General features: G+C 38.6%; 1 protein-coding gene across 2 annotated transcripts; it reads right to left on the minus strand.

Annotated features, from left to right (window-relative positions):
• Positions 1-2,098: 2,098 nt before the first annotated feature.
• On the minus strand, positions 2,099-15,056 carry LOC311086235 (uncharacterized protein). 2 transcript variants are annotated; one of them, XM_084119017.1, is made up of 4 exons: positions 14,979-15,056; positions 12,831-12,960; positions 3,374-3,504; positions 2,099-3,174 (listed from the first exon to the last, which is right to left on the minus strand). In XM_084119017.1, the coding sequence occupies exons 2-4, from the start codon at positions 12,836-12,838 to the stop codon at positions 2,222-2,224; spliced, it is 1,092 nt and encodes a 363-aa protein (XP_083975143.1). In that variant the 5' UTR covers positions 12,839-12,960; positions 14,979-15,056; the 3' UTR covers positions 2,099-2,221. The 2 variants fall into 2 exon arrangements, with proteins under 2 accessions (XP_083975143.1, XP_083975144.1); XM_084119018.1 differs by having other exon boundaries at positions 12,831-12,946; positions 14,979-15,049.
• Between the last annotated feature and the right edge of the window lie 4,968 nt (positions 15,057-20,024).

A 20,024-nucleotide genomic window follows, 5' to 3' on the forward strand; every position in this document is an offset into this window, starting at 1 on the left:
AAGATTTTAACTACTCTTTTTCTCTTAATTCATAATATGAATAACATGTAAGGATTATTCAATTTAATGGAATTTTGCTATTAATTGAAATGAGTAAATCTAGAAAAAAAAGGCTTAAAGAAATTGAGTGTAGCCTATATGACAATTGCAGTATGCTGTTTAGCTATCTTGTCCACCTGAATCTCTCTCTCTATCACTCAAACACACACTGTACAGTACGGACAGTCAGACACACAAAAAATGAAAAATAATGCACAGCCAAGGTGCAATAGACAGTCCATGTTGTGGCCGCATTACCCCTTTGGGTGTGCAGTTAAGGATATATGAGTCCAGGGATATATGAGTCCAGGGATGATGAGTCCAGGCAGAAAGTTGTGTAAAATTTAGTCCATATTGGAATGACAATAAACAAGAGGGGACTCCCCTCTGGTGGATATCAAGGGCACTCCAGTCGGCGATCGTGACATAGCCCCCTCCTTAAGGAGCATATACACGGTCCAGGTGGAGGGATGAAGATTCAAGGTGGAGCCTGGGGGACCATTGACCATAGCGGAGCCGGAGATTCGGAAGACCAAAATAGAGCTGGAGAAGGTAGAGATCAAGACAGAGAAACAGAGGACCAGGGCAACATCACAGGCTTGACGGACCAAGGTGGAGCTGGGGATTCAGAGGATCAAAATGGAGCTGATGGGAATGAAAATAACAGTGGAGCTGGAGGGTGGGAAGACCCCACTGGAGCCAAAGGATGGAGGGCCCAAGCACAGCTAAAAGACCGCAAGTCCATAGTGGAGCTAGGGGGACAACAGACCAAGATGGAGCTGGAGAGACGAAAGAGCCCAGTGGAGCCAGAGGGATTACGGACTACTGAGCAGCTAAGGGATCGAAGGGCCAATGTGGAGCCAGAGGGTCAAACTTCCCAAATTGTGGGTAGGTTTCCATTACCTATTTGCGCAAAACTTTTTGTGATATTTTCTAAATGATGATAAAAAAAACTATTGCGAAATGACGCGTTTCCATTAACTGATATTATGCAACTAAAACAAAAAATTATCCTCTTGCTATAAGTCATTCCAAAAATCATTGTGACGAATGTTAGTAGGTTTACGTATATCGCAGCCACCGCACTAGCCATTCTTTTTAATCGAAGGAGACGTAGGTGTGTTGTCCAAGCATTAATGGCAAGGAAAGCCCCTTATACTTTGCCAGGTATGAGGTGTTTCTGGGAGGTTATAGTACTGTGTATTCAGAATGATAGTAGTGTATTCAGAATGTCAATGGTAGTAAATAAAGAATAAAAAACTCTGTCATCTTCTGTCCAAACTTCTGTTCAATCTTTAAAGAATGATGACTTTTAAGTACACCAGGTGTACGGTAGTTTTACAAAATATTCCTTTTTTCGAATTTTCGTAAAAACTTTTTTGCGATAATTTCAATTTGCGCAATTTGAAGGGTAATGGAAACGCAGCCTGTGCCACAAGTCTGAAGACCATGATTAATCTGAATAGCCAGGAGAGCGTGGTCATGCCGGTGGAGCCTGAGGACTGAGGAGCACCAGTAGAGCAGAAGGATGAGGTGTCAGCGAGCTGTAGAAAACCAGTGGAGGAAGAATGGGACAGGGAACTGGGCAGAACCAGATAGTCCAACAGACCTGACAGGAACAGCCGCAGAGGAAGAGCTTTAAGGGTGGTTGCAAGGGTGGGAACTAGCTCCAGAAAGGTCAATGAGCGCTGACCCCGGGATGGACAATTTTATGGGTGTTGCCTTAAGGAGGGCCAAGACCACAAAATGGATGTGAGCCTGACTCACAGGGTCTAGGGGAAGCTAGAAACCACCACAGAGCTGATGGCGGTGGAGGAAAAGACCCCTGCGGAGCCAGTGAAGTGGAAAACCATGGTGGAGCCGGAAGACTGAAGCAAAGAAGTAAAAAACCTCCTCAGATCTGCACAAAACATGTGAATGGCCTAATTCAATGTCAGAACTCTAAAATTTGGTCAGCAAACTCTATGGAACTCTATGAAACATATGTGACTCAGCAACACAATGTTAAACATTCAGATGATTACAGTAATGCAAGTGTATGAAAAATCACAAATGAAGATTTTAAACTTTATCACATGTCATTTTAATTCAATAAATGACTGCATGCCCCTTGGGTATGTTTTGGACATTTTTCACATTTTGAATCACAAATAACATGATAAAGTAGATCAAGGACAACAATTCAGCACTTATTAATATCTGTGCTCTTATGGTCTTCTATCTCCAATTGTACTGACATTCCTTTTAATTTTGGGCAATACTTCTTACTGTGAATCTGTGCACTTCTGGAATGGCCGAATCTCTTGCCACATTGATGGCACTGATACGGCTTCTCTCCAGTGTGAATTCTCTCGTGTCCTTGCAGGCCTCCCAACTGTTTGAAACTCTTTCCACAGTATGAACACTTGTAAGGTCTTTCTCCAGTGTGGATCCTTCGGTGCACTTTCAACTCAGTGGCTGTAGTAAAGGCTTTACCACAATCGGAGCATAAATACTCTTTCACACCAGTGTGTATTTTCTGATGGTCTTTAAAACGGCCCAGCCATGAAAACGCCTTTCCACAAACAGAACACAAGTAAGGCTTCTCTTTTGTGTGAACTTTCCTATGGCCCTTTAAATCTGATTCCTTAACAAACTTCTTATCACACTGATCACAATCAAATGGCTTTTCTCCAGAGTGAATGAGCTTATGAACTCTGAGACTATATGACCATTTAAAACACTTTCCACACTGATCACATGTGAATGGCTTCTCTTCAGTGTGAATACGCATGTGTCTCTGAAAGGATCCTTTCTGTGAGAAACTCTTGCCACACTGAGGGCATGTGAACGGCTTCTCACCAGTGTGAAGTCTTTTGTGAATCCGAATGGTTGTTTTATATTTGAAACTTTTCCCACATTGATGGCATGTGAAAGGTTTCTCTCCAGTGTGAACTCTTATGTGATCCTTGAGGCTTTGTTTAGTTGTGATGCTCTTTCCACATTGAGGGCAGGTAAAATACTTTTTGGCTCCTGTTATTTGAAATAGTTCTTGTCCTTTTTTTCCTCCAGATACAGCATCATGAAGTTTCTGATACTGACGTTTCTTCTCCATTTCATTAAATTCTTCACTTTTCTCTTGCATGTTCATCACATCTAAAATGAAAATATAATTTAATTACATGTGAAGTTTAAATGTCACTTTATTTGTCCTTGCACTATTGATAACAACTATGCCAATTTTTGCTTCTATGGATATGTAACATCAGCCTATGATTATATTAATCAGTCAGAACATTTGTTACATTCAGGTTTTTCAGCAGTCCTAAATGAAGAATCAAAAATGGACACCAACCTATTTGTTCCTCTGCATCTTCACATTTCACTTTGCATGTTTCTGAATTTCTCATGTCGTCATTCTCCTCTTTAATAAACTCCATATTTACAACATCACAGCTCATTGCTATGTAGTATGGAGGACCAGATCTGGAAAAAAAAGTGATTATACAATACATTACTTCATACAATTAATTCCACTTCAACTTTATTCAATGAATAAATTAAATGCATTTTAAACTCTAAATGAGACCAATGTGTCTCACACTGGATACAAAAATTTATTGTAACCTTGGGGTGTGTGAAATATATCTTTGACGATAATATGGGAATTGTTGTTTTAACAATGTGGAAGCTGACATAGAGTATGTCACTCACTTTGCAAAAAACAAACAAAAACACACCATGTCCTATTAGAAAACAGTTCAAATGCCCCCCAAATTCAAGATATGGGGGCAAAAAAAAAATGCCCCTTATGAGTTTTTGGCTTATATTTCTATATGATGCAATCATACAAACAAGAATGCTGTTTTTCCTGAATACAAGCACGATTGCAATGATTGAATTGTTGATATTGATTTTATACAACAGTTCAAAGGGTTCATATGATGCTATTTTAAAAGTTAAAGTAAAATTATTTTGTTTATTGGTTGTAATAGAATAGGTTAACATGCTTTAATGCTCATTTTTCACATACGGTACATTATTGCAGTACGTCTATTTCCAGTCTGTCTGAAATGCACTGATTTCTACAAAGCTCCTGCTTCTGAAAAGAGTGCTCTGATTGGCCAGCTGACGTTGTGCATTGTGATTGGCCTAAAACCTCAAGCGTGTGCTGGAAATGGCTTCAAAAGCAATTGTAAACACAGTTAATGCTGTCAGTATTAACGTATCAGTTTGAGCCAAGTAAGATTCTGAAAATGTGGATGATCAAGCAGTTAGATCGGAACCAATATTGCAAGCGCAACTTGAGCAGAATGTCTCACAGTGGTAAGTTTATATTTTGTTACTCTGTTACCTTTCAGATATGATGTTATAACTAGTGGTCAACCAATGTATCGGCCGATATTTCGTTGTTGTTTTTTATCGCATCAGCCAATAAGTTTTTCTGTTTGGCCGATGAGTCGTAAGCGGGACTCTTATTCTGCCGCCGCTGATCACACAGCGCTCCCATTCTCCATCTTCATAAGTTCACCGTCTCTGTGTAGACAGAGCTGTTAAAGTTCCCACTACTTTATATTAGGTGTCTTTAGCTACTATGTACTAATATTTAAATGAAGAATTTGATACAATGCACTTGTGAGCATACATGCGTTTACATTGTACTTATATTTAAAAAAAATACCTGTATGTAATTCATTTCTGTAATTACATCTACAATTACACCCTTCTCTTACACCTTTAACCCACCCTTAAACCTACCAATACCACCAAACCTGTCCTACCCGTTCCCCATGGGTGTAGGTTTAGGGGGGGACGCTAGGTACTTGTCCCAATCAATATTTTTAGATGACAAAATTGTTCCCACCAATATTTTAGCGAACTCCTTTGTGCTGCTATTTGGATCGATTCCGATGGCCAGGACAACAGTACAATAAACGGCGTCATTTCATTGGCTGAAAAAACGAGGGGGGGGGGGGGGGGTATATCTGACACACTACATGCACGGGAGAGTGTCAAAGCACAGGCTACTTTGCTTTATGCTTGCACTGGCAGACAAGCGAGCGGGTGTGTCGACGACAATACCCCATAAAGGTCCAGAGTAAAACATTTTCATATTCCCTTTGCCCTTCAGCATGTACATGTTTGTCCCTTTTGTGCTTTGTAGATCAGCTATGCCACCCAAGAAGAAGAAAGGGGACATACAAAGCTTTTTCATAAAGCAGAGTGCAAGTAGGCAAAATAACTAGCCACACAAACTAGCAGTGGTAGTGACTTTCAAATGCAGATTCTACTGTGGAAAATATTATTAACTGGTGATAGTATATGTTACCCAGGATATTTTTAAAGCTAAACCTAGCTTCTGTAATCTTTCATACAAAGTTAGGAGCATTGATTTGGGGTGTGCAGCATGGATAGTCACAGAGAAGTTGCGCTATCATGATAGAATGCTATGTTACCAAGTCACTGAATGTTAATTAGCCTACCTTAAGTTAGAATCTTGCAGTCACAATAAACAGTGGATCCGAGACATTTTTCGTTTCTATATTCTGTTTATGTAATGTATTTGTGAGTGTAGCCTACACAATGCAGAGAAATAAAAGGGAGACCACCGAATTCACAGTTTAATGAAGGACTGTCATTGCATTGCTAGACACGTGCTGGAAAAACGTGTTGGCAATGTGAATAAAGTTAAAACTGTTGGTTATTCAAATATAATGAATCATTATTTGATTAATAATATCCAAATAACACTATCATATACAACTTGCTAGCCATAGGGATAGGCTACAAAATGAATGAACCAGCATTTTGTATGCAGGAAAGACAGCATCAAACCACTACAGATGTAGAGCAGGCTGAGGAAACAGCATCAGGGCTTCAGGTGAAGTTCTAATTAGCCTATGTCAAATTGTCAATTCATTTGGAGTCATCAGCATTGCTAGCCTGACATCGTCATACTCAGATTCTAGTCAGAATACCGCTCCATTGGGCTGTGATTATGGGGCTTGTTTCAACCGAACCAGGAAAGAAAATGCCCCTGCACCCAGTTGGACAGACCTACAACCAATCAGAACAACGGAGTGACTCAACTGCACGCACGCTGGAAGAAGTAGAAGAAGAAGATGAGCGTAAACAATCTTTGCCGGTGTTGTAAAAATAATTTAAGGAGACCCGGAGTACTTACCAACACGATCATCGTCTTTGAGAGAAAAGGTGAATGCATATACGAACAAGAACTCCGTTTAGGATTAGAACTCGACAATACAGAAAACAAATCTTTTCGTAACCCAAGAGCTCTTTGGTGAGGTGGATGATTACATTACTGTTGATCATCTGTCCATCATCGTATAAAGCCCGCCCTGACAATTTGATTGGTCCGAACAGCTCTGGTTCGAGCATAGTTGCTCCACAGGGGATGTGATTGGCCTGACTAGAGTTTGGTTTTTCAAGCTTGAAAGCCAACGGAGAGTTGCTAGACCACCCTGGCTGCAAAATAAAGCTGCCGCTAGGGTGCGTCAAGATTTCTAGGCTACCACAACGGATCAAGTCCAGACCGAACATCCCAACCTCAAATGTTGTGGGCGGGGCTAAGTTCGGCTGGCATCCAGGCTACAGCATTGCTATTTTGTTTTAGGATGCTCAACCAATCATCATATTTATTCAAGCATGGATTATTTTATTATTTATAGGAAACTCAGAAACCCAGTAAAGATGATGTAGGGCAGGTTGAGGGAGAAGCAGCTGGACCTGGGCTTCAGGTGAGGTCTTTATGAACTATGAATTATCAAAGCATCAAGCAAGGAAGTTTTAGGATGTTTAGAAAATTATGACCTTAAGTTAACTTATTCGGTCATGAATTGGGGGGGGGGGGGGGCATGCATGTTAAAAGGTGGGTTCCACAAAACCATGTCCCCTTCATATTTAAATTGCTCTGAAATATAAACATGATATCTAGCAAGGCAGGGAGTTGCCTTTCGAGAACATGAGGTTAATGAGGGTAATTTTTACCATCTTGTGAAATTCCTTGCAACCAAGGACCCTATTCTATCCTCTTGGTTCAAACGTTGCCATGATTATTGCCAGTCCACAGTGCCAAAATGAGTACTTAGCTTTATTTGCCAAGACAATTGTGAGGGAAATTGCCTCAACAAACAGGTCCTTGTCTGTGCTTCAGTTTTCAATCATAATGGATGGTACTCAGGATATACAGGGGAAAGAGCAGGTTTCCATATGTCTCAGATATGTGGATCAAGACCTTGTGCCGCAGGAAGTCTTTGTGGGATTGTATGAGGTGCTAGGGACAACTGGTGAGCAGATGGCTAAGCTAGCTATCGATGTGCTCCTAAGATTGAATATTCCAATCTCCGGCTTGCGAGGTCAGACATACGACGGAGCAGCCAATATGTCAGGGAAATTCTCAGGGGCACAGGCAGTGTTGAAGAGAGAACAGCCATTGGCTTTGTATGTGTATTGTGGTGCACATTGTGTGAATCTTATAACACAGAGTGCTTGCAGTGACTCTACCTTACTACGTGACACATTGCAGTGGGTCCATGACCGTGGAACTCTGAGCAACCAATCAGGGAAATTCAATGGGGTATTGGCTAGCCATCTAACATCAGAGGGGCCTACCAAAACAGTTAAACCTCTGTGTTCAACTAGGTGGACAGTGCGTGGTCAAGCTGTTGATCCAGTTCTTAGCCAGTATGGGGCTGTGTTGTGTTTGGAGGAAATGGCCTTAGTTGGTTCTGAAACTGGCACTAGAGCCAATGGTCTCCTAGATCGCTTCCAGAAGGGTAAGACTTTTCTTGGACTGCTGGTAGCATCAGAGGTGTTGGGAGAGCTTGAGTGCTTAAACAAATCATTGCAAAAATAGTCCCAAACAATTAAAGGCATGCAAGCTGCTGTTGACTATGTTAGTTCAACTCTTCAAGAAAAAAGGAGTGAGGAAAAGTTTGCATAAGTGTTTGAGAAGGCAGTGGTAATGGTAGACTCCCTGGGAATCCAACCTATTCAAATCCCTCATCAAAGAAATCCCCCCAAAAGATTCACTGGCGGGGCTAGTCAGCATAAGCCAAAAACACCAGAGGAATACTATAGAATAGAATTTGTCAAGGTGTTGGACAGTTTGGACATTCAATTCAAGGAACGGTTTAACCAACCAGACTTACAGAAACTGAAACAGATGATCGAGAATGTTCTCCTCACTGGGCAGATGGATGATGTGATTGTACAGTATCCAGAAATAAACAGGGATATTTTGAAGGTTCAGCTACCAATGTTTCTTTCAAAGCATACAATCACGTCAAGTGATGAAGCTGCATGCATTCTGAAAGCAATGCCAAGTGAGGTGAAAGGCTTATTTGATGAGGTTGAGAAGCTTGTTAGGTTGTTGTTGGTCGTCCCTGTGGCCTCAACTGAAGATGAACGAAGCTTTAGTGCACTGACAAGACTGAAAACTTTGTTACGATCTATTATGTCTCAGCAGCGCCTTAATAATGTAACTGAATGCAATGTGCATCAAGAGGCCCTTGACAAAGTGGACCTTAACGATGTAGGCCAACAGTTTGTATCTGTAACGTAGGCATCTGTTTGAAAAGTTTAGATAAAAGGAAAGAATCAAGAAAATGCAGTAAAATGTGGAAAGTAGCTATAATGGAGTTATACTTTTGGGTGCCAAATAGTAGAATAAATGTTTTTTTTGCTTTGTTTTTTGGTTTATTATTTTGCTCCACAAGTTCTCAAAGTCTACCTCCTTGTAACTGTTTTTTGTAAGCATAAATAGGCTAACATACATAGTAAATGATTTTTGTTAATAAACCATCTTGTCAGTCATCTCTCTTTAATCTCATCATGTAATAAGTGAAATCTGACTCCTTCTGCACTATGCTGCGAAACTGCAGCTTGTGCTGTATATGGACAAACAGCTCTGACATGGAAACCATGAGAAACATTGTACCAGAAACAAACAAGTTAAAGAACGCCTTTCAATCCACAAATCACCAACATTCACCGTGGATTTAATGTAGTAACGCTAACTGTAACCATGGTATTATAGCAGTTTTTTTTACATTATTCATTTCAGTGTTCATACAACCTTTTAAGAGTGAAATTTAGGCACTTTTCAAGAGCTTTCAAGTGCTTCACACTTTTTCCAGCACTTCAAAGCTCTAAATATTATTCAATGTTATGTTATTTTTAATGTGATGATTTGAAGTTTAAATAATTAGGAAAACTAACACTTTGTGGCAAACAAACACTTTTAGTTAAAAAAAAGACCTGAAAATACCACTATAACCAGTCGATGGCGGCAGAGGAGCACTTATTGACTTCTTAGCCATTTCCACTCCCTAATAGAAAAAAGCAGGAAGTCACAAAGACTCACTTTTATTCAAATTGTGACTGAATTACACAGAAAGCAAGTAAAGAGTGGTACAATGGTATATTTTATAAGAGTAGAATATTAAAATTGTTCCTAAAAAAAAAGAGGGTTTTCACGTTACTGTTGTTAAAGCGTCACTAAAGAACTTTTCCTCTTCGGTCGCCCTACAGGTTGGAAGCGGAATTGTCCATTACCTGTCGACATTAATTGTCGTAAATAATTTTGCCGCCCGCAGCCTAATGTCACACGCACGCTCGCTGTTTATCCAGCACCGGCTTTGAATGAACGATGTCCACTGACAAGGTAGAGTATGTTGCATGATTTCATGAAAGTATGATGTATTGCGACATCAGAAACGAAGGAAAACTAATGACTATTGTAACGCTTGACGTAAAGCAAGTCAAATTTGTAGTTTTCTTATGTCTCATTCGAACTACAGAAACGCGACCCGGTTTGGCAAACTTGCATGGTGTGGTTATAGCAGATATAGGGCTGCAAAGCGAATCCAGAAGTGCCTTTCACCCTGTTACGACGATGAATCACTGATACGATTTTGGAAACATTATTTTAAGGTAAAAAATGTTCCTTAGTGTTGCTTTAATAAAAGTACATTTTATCTGCATCTCAATTCAAGCTCAGTGCTTTACTGTCAGATTTCCAATAAACAAACGTAATATTATTAGTAACTGCACTTATTAATGCAACCAATAGTAATATTATGATTAAATTAACTTTGTGATTAAAAATCCCCCCAGCGCTACCAAATCAGGTGCTGGTGCCTCCATCTGTAGAACTTAGTGGCACCGGTGCTACTGCTCTCAAATGTTAGACTGGAGCCCAGGCTTGAATGCTCAAAAATATGTCAAAATGCACATCCTGTTTTATTACATTTAAAAAAAAAAATTACTCATATAATGAAATAAGATTTTGGTCATGTCACCTACCCCTATCCCAACCTGTTCAGAAGGATGTGAATGTTAACATGATTGATGATGTGATAGTTGCAAACATCTCTGTAAGGATGTTCACACTGTAGCATGTAATTATTATTATTAATTTATTTTTAAATAAAGGGGAGGGAATGGTCAAAAGGCAGGGCAGGAATACACTAGTCAAGTGAGTGATTTGTTTTATTTATTTTTTTATTTATAAAACAATTAATTTTAAAAGGTACAATATGTAAGAATTCTGTATCAAAATATCCAGAAACCACTTTCACAGTGTTATATATTTATTTCAATTGTGTGCTTACATTATCCTAAATTTTCTCACACACAGAGACACTCAAACAGCACATGAACATCAAATTCATTTCTCTTTCTCTTTCTTTTTGAGCTTCAATGGACATGTCCATACAAAATTGCATTGTGTAAAAAACAGATGCGTATCATTATTGGATCCATGCATTCGTCTTAAAGTGACAGCAGCCTAATATACCCGCAGCTGTTTGTCTCACCAATATTTATCAAACAACAAAAAAGAGAAAGAGAAAATCTATTTTGTGGCTTTACAAAGATAAAATGTATTAATTGATTAATTTAATTTAATTTATACAGTGAAGACAGTGCTATTTTACATTTGATTATTCAATGTCTGTACCTGAAAACATAAAGCACTGTTTATTTCATTTGTATCTTTCTTCTATTGTATTTATCTATGCTTGTGATTGGTTTATTTTTTTCTGTATTTTTTTCTTCTGCAGATTTGGCCCCTTACAAAATCACCCCAATCATCCTAGAATGATTAATTCTTTACAAACAGAGCTATTCAAATAATCAAGTGAAATTTGTTTAATATCGCAATATATATTTAGCAGAAAAACAAAATATCGCAATTCGAGTTAGTTCCAGGGGTAGCTGGCCAATAGAGGGCGCTAGGTATGTACATACATAAATCATGTATACAAATTGTAAATATTTGTGTATTTGAAACATTAAATGCACCCAGTATGTGTAAAATATGATAGAAATTCGAAATGTCTGCTTTTTCTACACGTCTCCTCCACCTGTCTGCACATCTCATCAGCTCATCTAGCCGGTAAAATGCCGTAAATGCATGACATCCGATCAAATTACCTCATCTTTTGCGGTCAAAATGGACTGCATTCACACAAGCAGCGTATATATGACGTTTCGTGCAGTTTAGGCTGCCTTGGCAAATCACGCTATACTGTCGTTCTCGACCATGTACCTTTGTAAAAGTGGGGATTTAGCATTTACTAGCATGAAAAATAAAGACTGTGTATAGAGATCAATTTAAGATTTAAGATCTCTCTTCGATACAAAAAAAATACCCTGTGTGAGTTCCTGTTTAATGTTGATCACATTATATACACGATTGCAAATGTGACATTGATTTTATACAACAGTTCAACAAATGAAAGGTATTAATATTAAGTGATGTTCATTTTCAACGCAGTATTGTCAGTATTTTTTTTTACAACAAAATAATAGCTCCAACGAAAGCCACAGCAGAACTGCAGCACACAACAGTGTTTGTGAATGAATCTGCGGCTTTGAACGAATCGTGAGTCAATGATTCATTCATAAATACAGCCACTTGCTTCGCTACTGTATGAATGAATGACTCACTAATAAAAACTGTGACTTACTGCCACCTACTGGCGGTTTTAATTTAATATTTAAAAGGATCACTTCGTTTTTACCATCATTGCATATTTCTTTATTGATTTTTTAATTTTTTCATTATTTAAGCATTATTTATTTTATAAAGGTATTTGTAAAGGTAAAAATGCACTGGGAAAATCAATTTAAGGGGGCAAATATTGTCCCTTACTGAAAAAGGTGTGACTGCTGAGAGGGAGTAGGCCTATGTAGAAGGGTGTTAAAATCCTCAGGGGGTACAACACACTAAAAAGTTTGAGAACACTGGGTTAAGGAATAGAACAAAATAAACATCAACGCACAATACACATACCGTTGTGTATTGTGGCAGAAAGTAATATACAGAGGTAATATAATATATGCATACAGAGGTCACTTGCAAAGTTAGGTTAAAGATACAAACAAAGAGGGATTCAAGCAAATAGCATCAATAACGAGGTATAATTTACAGACTGTGAGCTGAAGAGTAATATTCAGAGAAAAAATGTGTTTTTAAGAGGTTTTTGAAGGAGAGAAGGGTGGATGTCTTGAGGAAGAGTCACAACTGACTGAATATGGCACAGATATTTTTAACCAGCCACCACTGGTTATTTCCAATGTCGTGCAGCCCTACGTGGTATTGATTCAGTATCAGTATCGAGGTATTTTAGTCAGGTATCGTATTGAAGTCATAATTTTGGTACCGTGACAACACAATGTCCAGTATATTCTTAGCGAATGTCCAATCAATTGACAACAAGCTGGATGATTTTAGAGCCCGAAGAGTTCCAGCGAGACGTCAGGGATAGCAATGCTCTCTGTCTTACCGAAACATGGTTTGATCATGTGACCCTCCTCCACTCTCGCTCTGTGCGTGAACCGGACCTCGTCCAGACCATCATAAGTTTGCCTGCGACATGGAGGAAAACAGCGCGGGTCCACACTGCAGAAGACGATCTGGTTAGTAAAAAGAAAAACAATGGTTCACTTAATTGGAGATGGTTTGGATATAAAAGATCCGATGAGCAGCAAAAACAAGCCATCTGTAAAGAATGCCATAAAAACAATTATGTCAAAAAGTGGAAGCAAATCAAAACTTTTCCACCACTTACATCACCATAAAGCTCAGTATGATGAGTGTTTAGAACTTGCTACAACCTCAGCCACAAAAACTAAGCAGCACGAAAAGTTTTCTGTCCCAAAACAAAGCTCGTTGGAAGCTTCTCTCACCCGCAGTGCGCCTTACGAACAGAAAAGTTATAATCCCTCACCTACATATCTCTGATGTTTGCACTACTTTGTTAAATCATGTGCAATATATTAAGTGTAATAAATGTAATTTATAGGGTGACCAGATGAGATTGGCTGAAATTCGGGACGGACGGACGGACGGACGGACGGGGGGGGGGGGGGGGGGGGGGGGGGGGGGGGGGTGTTGTTTGGGGAGGTTTTGGACGGACGGGGGGGGGGGGGGGAGTGTTGTTTGGGGAGGTTTTGGACGGACGGGGGGGGGGGGGGGGGGGGGGGGAGTGTTGTTTGGGGAGGTTTTGGGGTAGTCTTACTATGATATTAGACTACATAGCCTATAATAAAATGAATTTTCACACCTGAACCAAACATATTTTTATTCAAAGATCAACAGTCTGTCATTAATATTTAGTCTGCCACAAAAAAACAACATTAAAATCATGAACTCAAATGTCATTATGACCAAAAAAAAAAAAAAAAAGACTTGTAACAGTGCGTAAATCAGACATTTCAGGCTATAGTCTAATAAGCCTTATGCCAAAATTATTATTATGACGAAACTGTCGGTCATTAAATAAGAAAACTAAATAATTGTGTAGGCTATATGATTTGCTTTGTGTAACCCAACATCAGACATTAGGCCGAAGTTTTTTTTTTTGCACACAGTGCCGCGACCAATCAATCACTCCTTTACTGGCTGCCTGCACATTCACTGTACTCGCGGCTGCGACAACTCGCGCTCGCTTATCAATGCATTATAATTCGCGCCTACGGTATCTTTGTAGAACTTCAAAAAAAGACAAACAAAAAAAAAAGATGCTGCAGCCAATGAGCAGACGGCGGGGGCTGGCTGCAGGACGACTCAACCTCCACGGACAGTTTTTAATGTTTTATCAGACAATAACTACTCAAGAATTTGCTTTAGTATAATTTTCGGGACAATTAGGGCCGGATTCGGGATTCGGGACAACAGCTTAGATTTCGGGACTGTCCCGAATTTTTCGGGACGTCTGGTCACCCTAGTAATTTAGCCACTATAAATGCATAACTGCTGTAATTGTTGTTCATAAATTATATAACCACTGTGTACTGGATTAGTTATAAAATATTTGACCATAACAACACTATATTTGTGAAATAAGATTGCTGTGCATTTCATACTTGCCTCCAATGTTTGATTCTTTTTCCCCGTTTATTTATTTTGTTCATTTTTGTTTTGTTTATTTATGTATAATTATTATTATTATAGAAGTTATTGTTAACCATATTCAAATTCCTGTATGCACTTATTATACATTGCCACTACTTTATGAATTTTAGACTCTTTGCTTTGGTCTTAATTTGTGGATGGGCGAATATTAATTCAATATTAAACGTTATCGACAAAATCCCAGATAATATGGAGAATTCATTTGTCAATATCACACATCCCTGTGTTTGCTCGCTTCCGTAAGTAATTTATTCAGTATTTGCATAAAACTCATAACTTGTCATGCTGTTAAGTGGACCAACAGTCACATGCACACTGCAAAGTTTCGGTAGTGAATAAATACTTAATTTATATACAGGAAAAATCACTGTACACATTGAGTCTGTCACTGAAACATCTTTCCAGACAGCACTGAGTCCACTTCAGTAACAGAAAGTCAAATATAAGACATTAAAATTACTCCCAAAATCAAGAAACCATATTAACAATAATTAATTGAACTACAACCAGCACTTACCAAATGCTCCGTACAACTAGAACAGATGGCTGAGTTGTTGTTGTTGTTCTTCTTCTTCTTCTTCTTCTTGTGTTGTTATTGGCGGGTGGCAAAGAAACGCAGGATGAATTACCGCCCCCTACTGAACTGTAGTGTGGAGATTGACTCGTGGGGGGGAAAGGGCTGAAAGTGTTGCAATACAAATAATCACATCGAGGACAGGGAAAATATGAAAAACATTTGGTGTGTATAAGATATTAGTTACTTTCCAGATGAAATAGATGCTTTCTTTCTAGTGGACCCTTGTTTTTTTTTTTTTTTTACAAACGAGCCTACTATTGCAAGCCATTTTAACATTACTTAAAACATAGGGTAAATTCAATTTGATTGGGACAATTTTTGCCTTTGAGATAACTGGGAAAAAGTGTTCCAATCAACCTGAATTCACCCTACATCTATTTTCATGCTACTAATAGGCTACTTAGTTTATTTTAGATACTAATATCTTAGGTAGCCTACTGGTTGAAGATTTTTTAAAGTCGACATTTATGTGATGAAAGTCGAGTCAACGCTGACTAGTCACTGCTGACGTCATTAATGAACAAATAAGACTGAACCTTGAGCTGAGACTCAAACGCGGGGCGCCTTGTGCACAGCTGTGGCATATGACATCCAGATGGTATAATAATCAAACATATCTTGTGGAGTGCTCTCAGAGAATGCATTTATTTGTCATTTTAACTTTGAAAAAGATTTATTTTCCTGTTCCGCCCTCTATAGGCTATGACCAGCGACTAGTCGACGTCAAACTTAAAGCGTCATGGCAGGGCATCAAAGTCGACTAGTCGAATAATCAACTAGTTGATTTCAAAGATTTCTTATACTAGTCTGTGCAATCCCTATTTGGTATTAAGTACTTATTTATTAGCTATAGTGCTTAGTTACTAGTGCTTATTTTGCATACATTTATTAAGACAGTGATATTAAAAGACAAATTTCTGTGAACACCATACTAATAAAGCATAATATGTACAGAAAATCAAATGAGCCCAGAATATGAATGCAACGTTGAATTACACATTAAGCGTTTTGCTCCCATAGAAAACCAAGAAAACGCTTAATGATCGGGGCTTAATGGACCAACAGTTATAAAAAAGATCAAATTCATTATACATCATTAATAAAACACAGACAGGTTTAGTGAGGCAGTGGGTGTCATGACATCATCGTGTACAAAAGAAGTCCCATTTCATTGGCTAGGCACCAACCAATAAAATTACTCCTTTGCACTCTCCCCCAGACCCGCCCTTCTCTCTCTCGCCACTGAGTTTGCAAAGCACAAGTTAGATGTGCATCAGATATATCACGAAAATTGTTGCAAAAAGTAAAGGCGCAACAATTTAAAATTGCAGTGACAGATTTGAGAAGTTGCAAGTGCCTGTGAATGGCATTTTACACATTTGTGACTACTTGTCAGCAACTTCAAATTCAGAATACAGGTTTGTGAGTATTGTCAGCGAATGCAAATCACAACATTCAACTTCAGATTTAAATTTTTACAGGTTTTCACATTGGAGCTGGTTCTCAAATTCACATTTACATGCTCTTGAATTTTGCTACTCTTTTACCTTCATAGTGGAGAATGTGAAAATAAAGGTGTCTTTTGACACCTAACTTTGACATTAACTTTTTTGTTTACCAGCCAGTGTGGCTAGTGGTTTTCCAAAGTTACTAGCCACTCACCGTTTTCAATGGTCACAATTTTGACATCGATACCATGGGGAAAAACTGCCATATAGATATTTTCAATATTATCTCAAAATTTGGCAGCAGGTATATTAGGCTGCTGTCACTTTAAAACCTGGCGCACGTATCCATAATACTGTTATACGTGCATGTTCTTTCTCAACTGTTTACGTTCACTTAAAACATAACTGACTGTGTTTACGTGAATACTTGCCAAGACCGGCATTTTGACCTTTTTTGTGTGTATTTCACTGTTTAAGTGCAATAAGCAGCGGAAAAAGCAGCGGAAAAATAACTCAATTTAGTAGCCTACTGAGAGGCCGCTTTATGTGTGAGTACTTTGGGTTCGAGAATCTGTGGGAATGAGTACAATTATGCGCAATACGAGTCAGTGTGCTTTTGTGTCCATCCCTTTTTCCTTTTTTAAAGGGATACTTCACCGTTTTTTCATATTAAACTATGTTATTCCCTTAACTAAGACGAGTTGATACATATCTCTCTCGTCTCAGTGCGTGCACTCAATCGCTCTGGCGTGCGGCGACACTTTGATAGCACTTAGCTTAGCCCAGTTCATTCATTAGGAACCAAACAGAGATGAAGTTAGAAGAGACCAAACACCTCCACGTTTTCCCTATTTAAATACAGTTACACAAATAGTTACACGACCAAGTATGGTGACACAAAATAAAACGTGGCGCTTTTCTAAGCGGGTAAAAAGGATAACTATAATGTATGGCGGAATAGCACTTGGGACTCGGGAGCACTTCGACTCGGCGCAGTAAAAAGTCACGCCTGAAAAATCCTCTCCCTCTCACTTCTGTCATTAGAACCAATGTGACTTTTTACTGTGCTGAGTCATTATCATTGCACTATAATACTCTGCTGTATAATATAGTGGAGTGTTACAACAGGATCGGATGTCTGATCTAATGATCACAGCAGTTGAGGCAGAACGGACACAGTCTGTGAACCTGCAGACAGTTAGGGATGCATTTTGGAGGCATGGAGAAAGACGTTAGGAGACTTTAGACATTAGGTAGGATGTATGCTTTATGATTGTGTGTACATTTTTGTCTATTTTTTCAGGGCTTAAATATGCTAACAGATACAATAAAACCACTCTGGTAAAATATGTCCACAGGTTTGTGTGATGTTTTGATTAATTGTAAGAGATTCCTCTATTACATTCCTTTTAATATCTGTATTTGTGGGCAAATGTTTCTGTGTGTTGTGCACACAGTGCCCCCTTAAAAAAATAGATGCATTATGCCCCTGCTGAGCAGTACAACCCAAAGGTTTGCTTGTGCACAGCACATTTTACAGAGGACAGCTTCCTGAACTAGTAGAGTACAAAGCCAACTATATACAAAGACTACTTACCACTGTCAAATGTTCTGCTCAAGTTGTGCTTGCGACTTGTTGGTTCCGATCGATCGAATCCGACTCTGGCTTGAGCTGATACAGTAAATCCGACAACGTTATTAACTGAGGGGATTTGTAGAAATCAGTACGTTTCAGACAGGCTGGGAATATAGAGGTACTGTATGTGAAAAATAATGTTGTTGTTTTTTTTCAAACATTAAAGCGTTAGCTATTCTATAACACCTAATAATCAATATAATTAACTTTAAAATAGCATCATATGACTCCTTTAAGTAACCAACTTTTACCGCATTATAAAATTAAGAGTGGGTATGAAAAAACAAACAAACAATAAAACACTGCAGTAAAGAGTTTGCGGATTGAAATTCAGGTTTCTTTCGGCTACAAATCTGCAGTGCATTGTTGTAGACATGCAAATGATATTGATTTGTAAATTCAGGTCCTCTGGTCCAAAATCTGTGTTTTTTTCATAGTGACTCTTAATTTTATAATGCGTATAGCTCAAAAAGTTGGGACATGAAACCAGTGTCATTCTTGACCTGCTAGATTTGTGCATTTTTTTCACATCAAAGCTCTTTCCATCAACTCCTAGGTAAGTCCACTAGTCAGGAATGTGAAAAATTCATTGAAGATACATTCTTCATAATTATTCTTGTCCATAAAATCCCCCCCCCCCCCCCCCCCTTTAATTATTGCTGTTGCTTGTGTTGTTACTGTAGTAATTATGTGTTAAAGTGATTTAATTTCCATACCATTTTGTTACTTTTAATGGCACAATATGTAATTTTCATTAGTTCGCCTTTTCAAAACAAAGGCGTAGCTTGATGACGCCATGATTTCGTGGAAAGTTGAAAGTTGTTATAATGCTACTCTGTGCATTTGCTACTATGCGGCTACTATAAAACACTTGTTTTCACACTGCAGTGAGCTAGATCGATATTAGGCATGGTAAAACATGGTACTCGCGTAGGGTGACCAGAAATCTAAGCTGTTGTCCCGAATCCCACCATAATTGTCCCGAAAATTATACTAAAGCAAAATCTTGAGTAGTTATTGTCTGATAAAACATTAAAAACTGTCCGTGGAGGTTGAGTCGTCCTGCAGCCAGCCCCCGCTGGCTACTCATTGGCTGAAGCATCTTTTTTTCTTTTTTTGAAGTTCTACAAAGATACCGTAGGCGCGCATTTATATGCATTGATAAGCGAGCGCAAGTTGCAGCAGCCGTGAGTACAGTGAATGTGCAGCCAGTCGTAAAGAGTGATTGATTGGTCACGGCACTGTGTGCAAAAAAATACTTCGGCCTAATGTCTGATGTCGGGTTACACAAAGCAGATCATCTACACAATTATTTAGTTTTCTTATTGAATGACTGACAATTTAGTTGTAATAATAATTTACTGTTGATCTTTGAAAAAATATGAATATAAAATACCAAAAATATGTTTGGTTCATGTTTGAAATTCATTATCTTTTATTATAGGCTATGTAGTCTAATATCATGGTAGGCCTACCGAATTTCAGCCAATCTCATCTGGTCACCCTATACTTGCGGTAAATCAAGAAAACGAGATTTAAACATTAAGACTGTGCTGAGCTATAGAACAATGATTAGTTTTCTGTCAATTAATGTATCCAAACAGTTGCTCACCTGTCTAATAAAACACATAATATATTAAAGTGTCTTTGGTGTTTCCATTTCCATGGAAATCGAGGGTAACGCGGGTTTGATGTCATTGATAGGCGACGCACGTAAATGGTCCGTCTCCTGGTTAAAACTGCTTATTTCTCTGGATTTAAACATTCTTGGAAACATTTGGGATAATGTAAGTAACACAAGCCAACAAAATATACAATATCGTTCTAGTGGTTTTTGGATATTTGAATAAAAAATCTTAAATATTGTGCCTTTAACTAAGCAGAATAGTAATTTAAACAAAA

The sequence above is a fragment of the Abramis brama genome (assembly GCF_963993115.1).
Source record: "Abramis brama genome assembly, chromosome: 7".
Classification (NCBI taxonomy): Eukaryota; Metazoa; Chordata; class Actinopteri; order Cypriniformes; family Leuciscidae; genus Abramis; species Abramis brama.